Source organism: Apaloderma vittatum, unplaced genomic scaffold (genome assembly GCF_000703405.1).
Source record: "Apaloderma vittatum isolate BGI_N311 unplaced genomic scaffold, ASM70340v1 scaffold20977, whole genome shotgun sequence".
Taxonomy (NCBI): Eukaryota; Metazoa; Chordata; class Aves; order Trogoniformes; family Trogonidae; genus Apaloderma; species Apaloderma vittatum.
Window position 1 is genome coordinate 16,734 of NW_009724822.1, and position 13,173 is coordinate 29,906.

Consider the following 13,173-nt stretch of genomic DNA (forward strand, 5'->3'; position numbering starts at 1 on the left):
AGGGGCGTCGGAGAATGAGAGGAACGTCCCATCTCCCACCTCCCAAGAGCTACTGGAGAAGGTGCCTGTGGCTACGGAATCTTCAGCTGTGAAGCATCGATCAAAACAACTTCTTCCATTCGTTTTCTGGTCATAAAGCCCACTCGCTCTGGAGTTACCAATAACAGTAGCATATTTAACATCAGGCTGCCTGGGAATTTCGCCGCCAATTCGGTCATCACGAGAGCTCTCCGAGAAGCTGCTGCTGTTGAAGTGGCTGCTGGAACAAGCAGAGTCACGTTCAGAGTCTTGAATTTTTGCAAACATTGAATCAATTACTAAGAAATCTTGCGCGTCTTCTCTTTTCAACGCTTTGCTAACAGTGACGTCCTCCAGCACTATTTCTGGTTCCAGAAGAAGAGGCTCAAATGACATTGCCTTGGGGTTCTTGATAAAAAGATGCTCAAAAGTTTCAGGCTAGAAGGGGAAAAAAAAAAAGTATTTTAATGCTCATCTATTATTTAATAGCTTTATTTCAGTATGAAGCGACTGATTTTAAGAATCACAGACAAAAAACCCAACAGTTTTGTTAAGAGTATATAGTTGAAAATCCTCTAAAACACACGTAGAAATCCTCTAAAACACGTGTGTCAGGGAAGCTGAGTGGTCCCGTTCACTTCAATATTCACGTACTGTTAGAAACAGGCAAGACAGAGGTCTCACACCCTCAGATGCCCTTGGCTTTTTACTCAGATTGTATAAAACAACAGACTTCATCATTTATGTGTAACTAAAGTAACTTTCTCTGCTGGGATTACATTATTCAGGGTCAAATTCAGCATTTCTGGACTGGCTTTGGAGTGTTCCCATCTGAACAGTGTAGGTTCGAAGTGCACAAAGAGAAAGACATTTGCTTTGGAGATTTGCCTGCTTTACTACTACCTAATGTACAGGCCTGTGAAATATGCAATAGCACAAACCGACGGCAAAACTGGGACTCCTAGCTGCAAAGGAAAATTCACCTAAAAATTCCCTCACAAACACCACGTGCATTTCCTAACGAATTCAAGACAAAACAAATAGATAAAACCAGATTCTGTGTGTATCAGCAAACCATATTTTACAGCGTGAAAGCTGCCAAAATAACATGTCAAAATAGCGTCTACAATTATAGAAAAGAGAGTAGTAACTTGTGTTGCTCGGGCTACTGCTTTAGTCTAGACTAGCTATGGGTAATGCCAGCGAGCAGGTTACAAACCGCTTTGGCGCTGGCCCCACACAAGTTTATCCTGAGCGGAGATGGTTTCTATCCTTTCCAAAATCTGTTTGCTCCCTCACCCCAGCCCCCGTGCCTGCTCTCATAAAGGCACACAACTACCACAGAAAACCCACCGGTGATGTTGCCTGCAGAGAATAAACACACCACGCTCAAGGACAGGTGTGTTGTTTGGCAAAGGTCACCATCTGTCAACTGAGACACCACAGGTCAGATATTTAATCAAATCCAACGTATAATCCTGAGAAAACCTAAAACTAGAGCACATCAGCAGCTACAGAGGAAGCTGGGTCAGCAGGCCATGAGGTGGGCACAAGCTGTGTTGAACAACAGGCAAGGCAGTTCCATAAAAGTCAGGAGAAAAGTCCCAGTCTCGGGTGACCGGCTCCCAACTCAGCTGCCCAGTCAAAACCAGAGCGAGGAATTACAAGCGACACCATATTCTGCTCTCCGGGCCAGTCTGGGGTTGAAGTTCTACTTGTCTCCAAAGCAAGAGCCCAGCCCTGAGCTGTAAGCCAGTTCCCATGCCTGAGAAGGGTTAAAATTAAAATTACTTTGCATTCCAGTTGCTAAATGCAGATATATCGATACAGGCTACTGGCCTAATTCTGCCAAGACCAGATTTTGACTCCAGCGTATATTTAACTTTACACATTGCACATCAGCCCATGGGCACAGCTAGGTAATTTAGATATGTGTGCATCTCTGCGAGACTGGTATTAATTCCCTGCAAAATATTTGTAGTTGTGTTTAAGTAATTTCTCCAACATTAGGTCATAAAGACTATTTTATTAAGCAAATAAAAGGTATTTTTATGATGTTGGCATTACGCATGTAAAGGCTTGCAAAGACAGAGTTTAGATGCAAGACTTGCTTGGTTTAATGATGATGTGAGCAATACCATCAGGATAAAATACTGTTCCATAAATGTGGTTCTGTAGTATCAAATACCAAATGTATTGGTATTTGATATTCACGCTCATTTTCCAGCGTGATTGGTACAACGTACGGAAGAGGCGTGCTTTCTACTGCACAGCAAACTGTCCAAAAAATCATGGCCAACATCCATTCCTTTCCTACTTGCATGGCTCATTAATTAAGGAACACGGCACACGAACGTGCCGCAGTGTCGCCAGGTTGTCAGCTTTGTCCTCCCTGTCCGGTTAAGACCTCGTCCGCTTTAATACGCTTCTTCCAGCAAGGAGAATCATTTCCGATGTGCCAAACCCAACATGCAAACTTCCCGCGCCTCTGGCAAGCGAGGATTGCCACGAGCTCCTTTTGCTACAGATTAAAAAATGAGACAAATAGGAGTGCAATGGATACTCCTGCAGTTCAGGGCTATTCAAAGATCCTGGCCTGGGAGCAGCAGCCATGCCCAGCCAGGCTGGGATTTAACAACCTGCACCGTCAGCTTTCCAAAAAAAGCCCGTCTCACAGGCTCTACCACTAAACTGCCCTAACACCACTAAAACTGTTTTTTCCTTCAGGATTTCTGGCTTGTTTTCTCAACCACAGATCTACAGTTAAGAGATTATTCAGGCATCTGCATTGATGTGCCTGTGTGTTTAAACAGTAACACGCACATCAGTGTTTTCAGGAAGAAACAAGCAAGCAAGCAAATAAAAAACCTCAGTAAAATACAACACACACCCGGTTTCTGCATCCTCCAAGTTGCTGCTGCACCCAAAGGCACTTAAAAGTTCAAAAGCCCATAATGGGACAGTGGAGTATTTGTGCAAATAAGATATTTGACCACTTTGATGTGCTTGGAGTCAGCGGAAACTCCCGAGCCAGCTCTCAATTCGAACAAATACTCAATTAAAATAAAAAAATGCTTTCAAGAGAGGTCAATAACTGGGCAGATCTTGCACTTGGCCTGGATAAATCCCAAACGAGTCTGATGTTTCTGCTTCCACCCTGGGAAGGGCTGGGCTCTTCCAACTCCTTTTGAAAGCCGGGGCTTGAAAGCATTCAGCCTTTTGCCAGCGTTAGTCACTAAAAAAAAGTTAAAAGCCACCAGATCTAAAGCAAGTGCTTCTGCCCGCGCGAGTGACAAACTGGTTTGGTCTGTAACAGGGGCACTTGCTCCTCGTTTTTGCAAGGGCATTTTAGGTTTTTGACCAAGCTACTTCCAGGATTTGTTATATTTAAGCAAACGCAAAACAAATTGTATTGGGTCTGTGCTGTCTTCTAACACAAATGGAAAAATCGCCTAAGAATTCTGTATAGGAAGCCTGGGAGCCTGCCCAATGGCTGAGCAGGCAGTGACCACAACTGGACTTCAAAGAATGTCCATTCATTCTCTGTTTAAATGAAATGAAGTAAAAGACGAGAAAAAAGACCCTTCAGTGGGAACGCAAATTAAATACCCTATAAAGCTTCTGCCACTAGATGCTCTTTCGTTTAGAAATATGAGCCCTGAATTTCGGTTATTAGTGTCACAATGACTACACGCTGTCCAACTCCAGGGACCAGGAGAAACCTTGCCTGCTGGTGCAAACCAGCAAAGTCCCTGTAAAGAGACACCTACAGCATTCCGCAACCCTTTCACTAATTGCTCTGAAATTTAAACATCCTCTTATGTGCAAAACAAGGTGTTGGGTCCCTGGTGCTGGCCGCAGCATCAGCTTCAGAGGCGCCGAATCGCTTCATTCAGTCCTTCAGGTAAAGGTCTGGTGTAAGCACCAGGCAGAGCTCAGTCCTGAGCAGGGCCAGACCCGTGGGGTGGGGGGAAGAAGCAGGGTCAGGGCAATACACACCTTCTGAAAATTAACTCCTTGCGCCCAGGAACAATTCTTGGGGTTTGGAACATCTTCCCAAAACAGTTTCTTCATTCTGAAACATCAGGTAAATTCTGGAGTTGGTACTGTTCTCACACACTGTACTGCTGCCGGTCGCTTTTGCTACGTCAGAAAAGGAACCTGCATAATTGTATTTATCCAGAAGGCTAAGACAATGATGCAATCATTTTAGGTGTTACAGATGGCCAGAATTTAATAGGAAAAACAAAAAAAAAAGAAATTACATACCGGGTGGCACAAAGTAACAAGCCTGTGCACTCAAGATACTTTTATTTTTAGTGCTCTGTTCCACAGAGTCTGCTGCTGCCTTTCAGTGCAGCACATCAAATACAGGAGAAAAATAACTCGTGGCTTTCCTCAGAAAGACCCTGCCCACTAGGTCATCAGGCGGGCACCGCGTCAGCAGCATCGCCTTCTTCTAAAGGCCTCTGGGAATTTCCTGCGGCAATGAAGCGCTTACCTTTGGTGAGACACCAGCAACGCTCCGAGCAGCAGAACCGAGGTTGAAATCACTATTGGCAGAACCACATACAGGCTGGCATTATCCTCGTTTTCATATCCGCCTGGAAATGAAAGGAGTTCACATCATAACACAGTAAAATAATTTGTCTGTGAACAAACAGTTTGCAACAGGGAAAAAACCAAACAGGAGAAACAATGGCTTAAACACAAAAAAACTCGATAAACCGTTTTACTGCGCGTCAACAAACCTCTACCTTGAGAACAAACAGACAAAAGGGAAGGAATTCTTTTAAATACTGAGGTGACTCCTCCCTCCCCATGGGAGCTGCTCCCTTGCTATCAAGAAATCACATCAGAGCATGTGAAATAAGAGAACAGTCCACAACTGGAGAAGAAAGAATCACAAGGACCTGGGATCCCAGCTATTAAGTTAGACACACAGGAACTCAGGTCCCTCAATCACACACAGAGTTTTCAAATCAAAGCAACTGGAGTATAGATCACTTCTTGTAACTACATTACAATTACTTTATTACTCACTTCTTTCTTTTCTGATAAGATACAGACTTCTCCTGCATGTGAAGTTTATTTTCACAAGCTCCTATTTCATAAACATGGAGAAAGATCCTGTAAATCACCTTTGGTAAACTGATCTGTTGCTCTGGATTTGCCAACTCCTTCAGCAAACACAGGGTAGAGGCTGAACCGGTACTTCTCGATCAGAATAAAGTGATCTGGAAAGAGGAAAGCAGCCTTTTGAATCACAACTACTATCCTACTTTTAAATAATAACCTCCACGGAGGCTCTGGTCACTTATCAGAGTTCAGATCAGTCCAGAGAGAGACATCATGAAAGCCATCTTTTATAGATATATGATTTAAGAAGATTAAAACTATTAATCTATATTGGACAAATCAGCATTATTCTGCCATGGAATTAACACCTTTATGGAGCTACTGTAAAAATTTCTGAGACTTAAGCCAAAATGCAAATGGAATGCACACCTTAACTGCGATAATTAGCTGGAGTACTCAATATTCCTGAACTAATTTTGTCATCTCGCCAAAAAATGAACACGCTCCTGAGCTTCATTCGTTGTTAACCTGATTATTAATGCAACAGTCAATCCTCTGCAGTCAGTCCTTTAATGAGAATCAAGAATTGCACGACTGGTCCTTATCTTAAAAGCCATTAGAAACAGAGAAGGGGGGGAAAAGGGGAATCCTAAAGTTCAGCAATGCGACATTTTTCTGTCCCATAACAGCGTAACGCGCTGTACTTTCAAGCACGCACTCACCATAAAGATAATATTTACTAATATTCGGAGGAACTCGCACCCATTTAATCTCCTCTTCTTTGTTGAGGTTCTTCCACTCAAGGACAAAAGCCGTGATGGCGTATGTGTTAGGCGAGAGCGTCCAAACCAAAATCACACACGTGCTGTTCACTGGGTATGCGTGAAGCGACTGCACCACGTTCACTGAGAGAGCGAGGAGAAACGAGCCGGGAGTTACAGGAGCTCAGAGAGCACTGAGAGGAGGGCTGGCTTAGCAGGAGAGGCATATGCTACCAAAAACACACACAGCAATGACTGCTACAGTTGCAGTACTTCCTTGTTTACTTGTTTAATTATCTTCTATACAATAAAGCCCGATCCTAAGCAAACCGATTTCTCTTTAAGCCGGCAAAGCTTCATTGACAGCAGCTACTCCCGAGCACTAAATACATCCAGCTTCTTACCAAACATCCAACAAATATCCCAGTTTTCATGTGCAGTTCCTTAATTATCACCCCTTCACCAGAAAATTATCAACAACTCTGAACTGCCACCATTTAGCCAGTACGGCATGTGCGGAGAGCCTTGTAAGCTATATCCTACAGAATGTAAGTAATTCACTAAGAATCACAGAATGTCCCAGGTTGGAAGGGACCTCAGAGATCATCTAACCCAACCCCTGTGCCATGGGCAGAGATGCCCTTAACCAGCCCAGGTTGCTCCAGGTTCATCCAACCTGGCCTTGAGCATCTCCAGGGAGGGGGCAGCCACAGCCTCTCTGGGCAACCTAACCCAGAGTCTGGCCACCCTCAGGCTGAAGAATTTCTTCCCAAGATCCAGCCTAAACCCATTCTCCTTCAGTTTAAATCCATGTCCCCTTGTCCTGTCGCTGGACACTTGTCAAAAGCCCCTCCCCAGCCTCCCTGTAGGTCCCTTCAGGCACTGCAGGCAGGGATAATGTGCCCCCGGAGTCTTCTCTTCTCCAGCTGAACACCCCCAGCTCCCTCAGTCTGTCCTCGCAGCAGAGCTGCTCCAGCCCCTGGGTCAGCTTTGTGGCCTCCTCTGGACTCGTTCCAACAGATCCATGTCCCTCTTCTGGCGGGGACATAAGAACTGGACGCAGTATTCGAGGTGAGGTCAAGAAAACCCATTAGATCTGCTACCAACCACAGGGGTTCCAGAATATGCTTAGAATATCAGAAAGAATTTTACCCATAAAAATGCTTTTAAAACTGCATTAGAGCAGTAAAGCTCTACAGACAGACCGCGGTAACGTTTCCCACAGCATGTATTTGCATGCGAATGCTACACAATAGAGTATTCAAAAGCAAAAGTCTTTATTTTATCAATAAAGCAAAGTGCAGCTGAATCAATGAAGAGGCTGCTTAGGAAGCAAAGCCAAACCTCTGAAAACTATGTACTCTGGCAGCCCGTCAGGTGAGCAGAGAACCAAGAACCAAGATTTCCTTTTGGAAACAACAAAACATTCCCTTGCAGGAATGTTGGGTGTTTCCGAGACAAAGTAGCTGTAAGATCAGCTCTACAGTAAGATTTTCTTTTTCTTTGATTAATTACTTTGTATTCCGTCAGTGGAGGGAAGACAGCCCAGTGAAAGACAACTCTTTTCCCAACCCAAAGATCGTTAAGGTTTTCAAGCGATGGAAATTTCATTTTTCAAATAGCTCGTCGGTGAGATATAGAATCTCTTTCCCATACACAGCTCAACCTATCACCATAAAACATTTTTTAGTCTAACAAAGGGAAGTTTATTACAAAGAAAGTTTTGAGTTACTGCTTGATGTTCTTACCTGTGCTCATTTGCTGTGATAGAGTTAAATTAAAATTAGCTGAAGACACTCCCACTGAATTCATGGCTAAAACCGTAATGGTGTGTGTGCGTTCTGTCCATGGAAATGAGCAGGTAGTGCCATTATCAACAGCCTCTGACCACGCACTGTCTCTTGACGTCTGATGCTTTATAACGTATCGGCTCACACTGCACAGTGAGTGATTCCTCAGCAGCGGCTGCAGCAAACGTTGGCTTTCATTAATTTCCCAGTCTTTGATTTCAAAAGCAAATGTTATTTGGGCAGAAGGCACCAATCCAGTTTTAAGAACACGTGGCCCCAGAAAGAGAATTCCATCAGACTTGCCACCCTCCTTTTAGCACAGGCACTTTAGCACAGACTTAGTTTCTTCTGTCTCTCTGAGCTGACACACTTGCTATCTCCCCACTGAAGCAGGGGCACGGGGTACAAGGAAATACAAACTTTCAGGCACCTGTAACTCCCTGGTTTAGCTTAGCATTTTTCAGGGCTGAACAGATGACTGCTTGCAGACTCAGGACTGGGCAGTCACTGCTGCACTTTTTCCTCTGTCCTGCGTTAACCTTTTGACGCTGAGCTGCCCAGTTCACACGCGGCTGCAACAGAGTTTGTACAGGCAGCTGTCTGGGAATCAGCGGTGAGTTCTGCTCAGAGATCTTGGCACCTGAATGCTATAACTTACAGCCTTTGGTTCCACATCATTCTTTTTTTCCAGGTATGAGAAAAAACCCACGCATTTTAAGTCTGTGTTTCATGGCATTTGTGTAACCAAGACTGACAGAGTAGGCTGACATGAACACATAATACAGCATGGACACTTCAGCCGCGTTAGTACTGCCCCTCAACCACCCAGAGTAACGGCACAGCGCTAGGAAAGTCTCTGTCCTACTCCATTATCACAAATTTGGGAATGATTAGCGTATAAAATTAGGTTGGCGTGTGCTAGAGAGCTGCAGGAATGATTACAGAGAATAAAAACAGAAATGGGGGGAAAAGAGTGACAGAAGACAGAAACCACCTCCCATCAGATCACAGGATCACAATCAATACCCAGCAGCAACCTCTACTTGCCAAGCAAGAAGCAGCGACACCAAAGAAGTCGTACCCCGAGTGCCTCGCGTATGAAACCCCATGAACAGTGACTGCCCAAGTTTGCCTCCCATTGCCTTTTTTGGCAATTCTACCCACAGTTTTTGGATCAAAGCAAAAAGACCAAAATCATAATTGTTCTCACCTTCCACAGGAGCGTAACATTCTTCTGCCTCCTCGCTGGATCCTCAACAATAATTCTCCAAAATTCTGGGCCTTGTAAGGGAGCTGCAAAATCAGATGGGTTTGAGAGAACGGTGTCACGCCTCGGTCTGCAAGCGGACAGGCCACCAGAGGAAGAGCACGTACCTCTGACATCCTTCACACGTGAGCAGGCTGAGCTGCTCCAGTTGCTCCAGTAACCTGACCCATCCAGCGACCTGCACCGGACCTCCACAACATACTCGACGCAAAGCTCCTGAACTTCTATCACAGCCCACCCCGGTGCGTTTGAAACTTCATAAAGCTGTAACAGAAGTAAAAATATTCAGAGTAAGAGCAAAAGGCTGCTCAGGCATCTGTAATGAGTCAAAATCCCTGAAAATGAATCCAATGAGAAATTCATACTCCTTTGCTTTTAAGGGCGATTCACTGCATGCCACAAATTCCAGAGAAGCCAGCTAGCACGCTAAAGGGCAACAATTCACACTTCAGTCTAGATTAAAAAAGACAGTACCTGCCATGTCACTTCTTCCCTGTTCACAGCATAACGGATCTGAAATTCAAGATCCTCGTTCGCAAATACTGGGTTTGTCCAGCTCACGTTCAGCAGCCCAACATTCCTGGTGATTTCTGCTTTAACGTTGGAAGGAGGAAGTGGCTTCACTAGAAAATTGAAATAAAAAATAAGGGAAACACTGGAATGTCTGTACTGACGTTTCTCATTAAATCCAACGGTTGTGGTTTACTTTCCTCTGTCCTGAGGGTGGCAGGTAACACGTCTGCTTTTCCCAGGAAAGCTGGACTGCAACGCAAAAACAACAATTCTCGAGCCCAGGCAAGCTGGCCCGTTCCCTGTAGGCAAAAGCATCGTTGATCGACAAGGGCAATGCTCACCTCACGGGAAATTCATTCCCATTTCAACCCAAACTAAAATCAATCAAGAAAATCTTTGGTTGGTATATCAAAATCAAAGTTTCTTAAGGAATAAACATTTTATTCCAAAAAAATTAAACCATCCAAAAACCCACACGCAAGTTTCAGTGCATTTCATTTTAATTTAAAATATTGGTGCCAGCACCTGGTACCTTCCCTAGTGAGTAGAGCGAAAGATTGTACCCTGGCACTGTGGGGTGCACATGAGTAGTGGAAATGCTACATTAAGTTTTTATGTTCCTAACAGGAAATCCCACCAAAATTGAGCTTTTCCAGTAGACCAAAGGCAACTGCCGCAAATAGTTCTGATCATCAGCGAACTAGCTCATCAAAAAGGCACAAACAGCCCTTTTTAAACTAGACAGGAGCAATCCTGAAAACCACACAGTGACAAAATTAATAGGAATAATAGTAATAATAATTCCCATCTGCCACTTAGCTATAATGCACTGAACTCTGCCTCACAGGAAGCTGTGACAGTTTTTTGCTTATTCTATCTAAACGTTGAAATGCAGAGGATAGTTCAGTTTCACTGGTGTTCTCTGCATGCACACTTCCCCCCACACCTAATAGATGTATTTTATTATTCTGATTTATTTCATGTACCACTTCTGGGGTCTAGCTGCCACGTTTTCTCTCTACATGTGTTCACATTTGTATCCAAAAAATACGCAGCCCCATGAACACTCTGAGCCACAGAGCAGACAGTAAGATGTGCTTTGCACATTTTGCAGTGTTCAAAACACTTCTCATCCTTCTTGCTTCTGTACAAATTTAACTGTTCCACGTATTACAGCAGAAACTTTGCAAAAAGCACGCAAGAGCATGAACAGTCCCTACAATTTTAAATGGATGTTCAACTGTGTAAGCAGCACAGAGAGCGCTGTGCGGTATCAACAACTAACTGAAGACCGCGGAAAAATTAGACAACCAAGGGGACCTTAAAAACGAGACTGTCTTTTTTAACCTAACATTCACATTTTCTGTAGGTGTCTTTGCAAAACACCTGAGAGGATAAACATGAAAAACTGGATGTTTCACTTCATCGGCACCTGGAATCCTGTGTCCAGTTTGGGGCTCCCCAGTTCCAGAGAGACAGGGACCTACTGGAGAGAGTCCAAGGGAGAGCTACGAGGGTGATCAAGGGACTGAACATCTCTGCTGTGAAGAAACACTGAGAGAACTGGGGCTGTTCAGCCTTGAAGGGAGACGGCTGAGAGGGACCTTATTAACATATAGAAATATCTGAGGGGTGGGGGTCAAGGGGAAGGGGACAATCTCTTCTCAGTGGTGCCCAGCCACAGAACAAGGAATAATGGGTGTAAGCTAGAACATGGGAAGTTCCACCTCAGCATGACGAGAAACTTCTTTAGTGTGCGGGTGCCAGAGCCCTTGCCCAGGCTGCCCAGAGAGGCTGTGGAGTCTCCTGCTCTGGAGACTTTCAAACCCGCCTGGACGTGTTCCTGTGTGACCTACTGCAGGTGATCCTGCTCTGGCAGGGGGGCTGGACTAGATGATCTCTGGAGGTCCCTTCCAACCTCCAACATTCTATGATTCTCTGATAATACTATGATACATATCAGCTGCAGTTACAATCTGCTCCTGTGCCGAGCAAGATGTATGCAAATAACATTTAATCCAATGTCTTTTAGAAGATAGTATCAAAGCTCTTACGTTTTTATGTTCTTCCCACAATCTGATTTATTTGAAATGATACAAAGAGGTACTTTACCTACACAATATAAGGAATGAAATCCAAGGTCACAAGTGAAGCAAGACGTGCACGAATCTTGACCTACCCACATCTGCTGGAACGATACAAGTTGGTGAGGATTCGAGTGTTCCTAGGAAGTGCTGAAACTCTATCCACATGGTGTAACCAGATAAAAGAAAAATAGGCTGAAATGTGCACTCATACAAATGATTCCTCTGTAAATGGCATTCCTTCACCTCTGATTCTGGAGAAGTACTCGGAAAGTCAGAACAATAAATTCTGCTCCTTAAAAAGAGAAAAAAACCACAAAACCACAATGAAACATTCAGTGAATACATTGCAGCTAGAAACTGCTCCTGGCATCAGTAAAATGCAATGCTGAGGGCAATTAAAACAAACGGTGTCACTGGAACCATCTGGGGGGCTTTGGTGATTATCTGGACAGATTTTGAACTTGAATCTGCACTAAATTGATAAATAGCACTGCAGTGTTACTCCTCAAAGCTTTGGCTTTTAGCCTGAGAACAGCAGGACTCGAAGGCTCTCCCCAGCGCAAAACCTTTCAATAAGAGGCAGGTATGACAAGAGCAGGCACCTCCAAATACTCATAAATCACATTACTCGAGTCGTACATGTTAGCAATAAACACAGCAAGGCAGATCTCCAGCCAAGAATTTATTCCAGCTGGGAATACGTCTTTCAAAATATCAAGTGGCGTCCAGGTGAACGCTGCCACGTGGGCCCATCGGGCACGTACGGTGAAGTTACCAGGAGATGGAAATCCCATAAAAATATCAGTTCTGGAGAGCAGAGTTAAAACCCCACATTCCGTCAGTATCGCATCTGGCAACAGAAGAAAGAAGACCTGGATGTTGGATAAAACAGCACCAGATGTCTTATCGGTGTTGGAAATTTTCAGACTTCTCCGATTTCCCCCAAGCTCGTCCACAGCTCAGCTGCGTGGTGAGAGCGGCCAGAGAGGGTACGAGTTACTCACCTGAACCACAAAAGTTACACTGGGCTGAATCTCTCCTTTTCCTGCCAACACAGCTAATCCTGATAAAACTCAGGCCTCATGCTTTGAAGGCTGAGCTCAGCACGCTCTTTTTACAGGATGATAGTTTCTGCTGGTAGCACAGCCCAACCAAACCAGAACACCAGCAGCAAAGCTATCACACCACCGGAGAGCAATTATGCTGTTTTTTCATAACTATAAATTTTTAAGCGTCTTACACTTCAACTTTTTAGCAGTCACTACATTCACATGGTCCTCCATGACTTTTTTATTTCTTTTTCTATTTTTCCTCTTTCAGATCTCACTATTAACAAACAAGAAAAAAGAAAAAAAAAAGAAGAGAAAAAAAAAGAAGAGAAAAAAGGAGAGAGGAGAGAGGAAAAAAAAACGAAAAAGGAAAAGGGGAACAGGGTAAGAGAGGAGAGAGAGGGGAGAGATGAGAGAGGAAAGAGAGGAGAAAGAGGAGAGGAGAGAGAGGAGAGAGAAGAGAAAGAAGAGAGAGAAAAGGAGGGGGAGGGAAGAGAGAGGGAGGAGAGGAGGGAGAGAAGAGAGGAAAAAAGAAAAAAAGAAAAATCACAGTAAATCCTAGCATCTGGGAAGCATTTTCAGTCTGTATTAATGTCCAGACCTAGCAGG

The 13,173-nt window shown here is 44.2% G+C and overlaps 1 protein-coding gene across 1 annotated transcript in view; it reads right to left on the reverse strand.

Annotated features, from left to right (window-relative positions):
• The window catches only part of LEPR (leptin receptor), a 30,983-nt gene that overhangs the window by 380 nt on the left and 17,430 nt on the right, over positions 1 to 13,173 (reverse strand). Inside the window, exons 9-18 of the mRNA XM_009872676.1 lie at positions 11,608 to 11,807; positions 9,390 to 9,538; positions 9,023 to 9,179; positions 8,859 to 8,941; positions 7,607 to 7,823; positions 5,820 to 6,002; positions 5,160 to 5,255; positions 4,520 to 4,628; positions 4,018 to 4,093; positions 1 to 456 (exon numbers count right to left, since the gene is read on the reverse strand). The exon at positions 1 to 456 is cut by the window's left edge and continues 1 nt beyond it. Coding sequence (XP_009870978.1) covers positions 1 to 456; positions 4,018 to 4,093; positions 4,520 to 4,628; positions 5,160 to 5,255; positions 5,820 to 6,002; positions 7,607 to 7,823; positions 8,859 to 8,941; positions 9,023 to 9,179; positions 9,390 to 9,538; positions 11,608 to 11,807 — 1,726 coding nt within the window. The remainder of the gene's footprint in view (positions 457 to 4,017; positions 4,094 to 4,519; positions 4,629 to 5,159; positions 5,256 to 5,819; positions 6,003 to 7,606; positions 7,824 to 8,858; positions 8,942 to 9,022; positions 9,180 to 9,389; positions 9,539 to 11,607; positions 11,808 to 13,173) is intronic.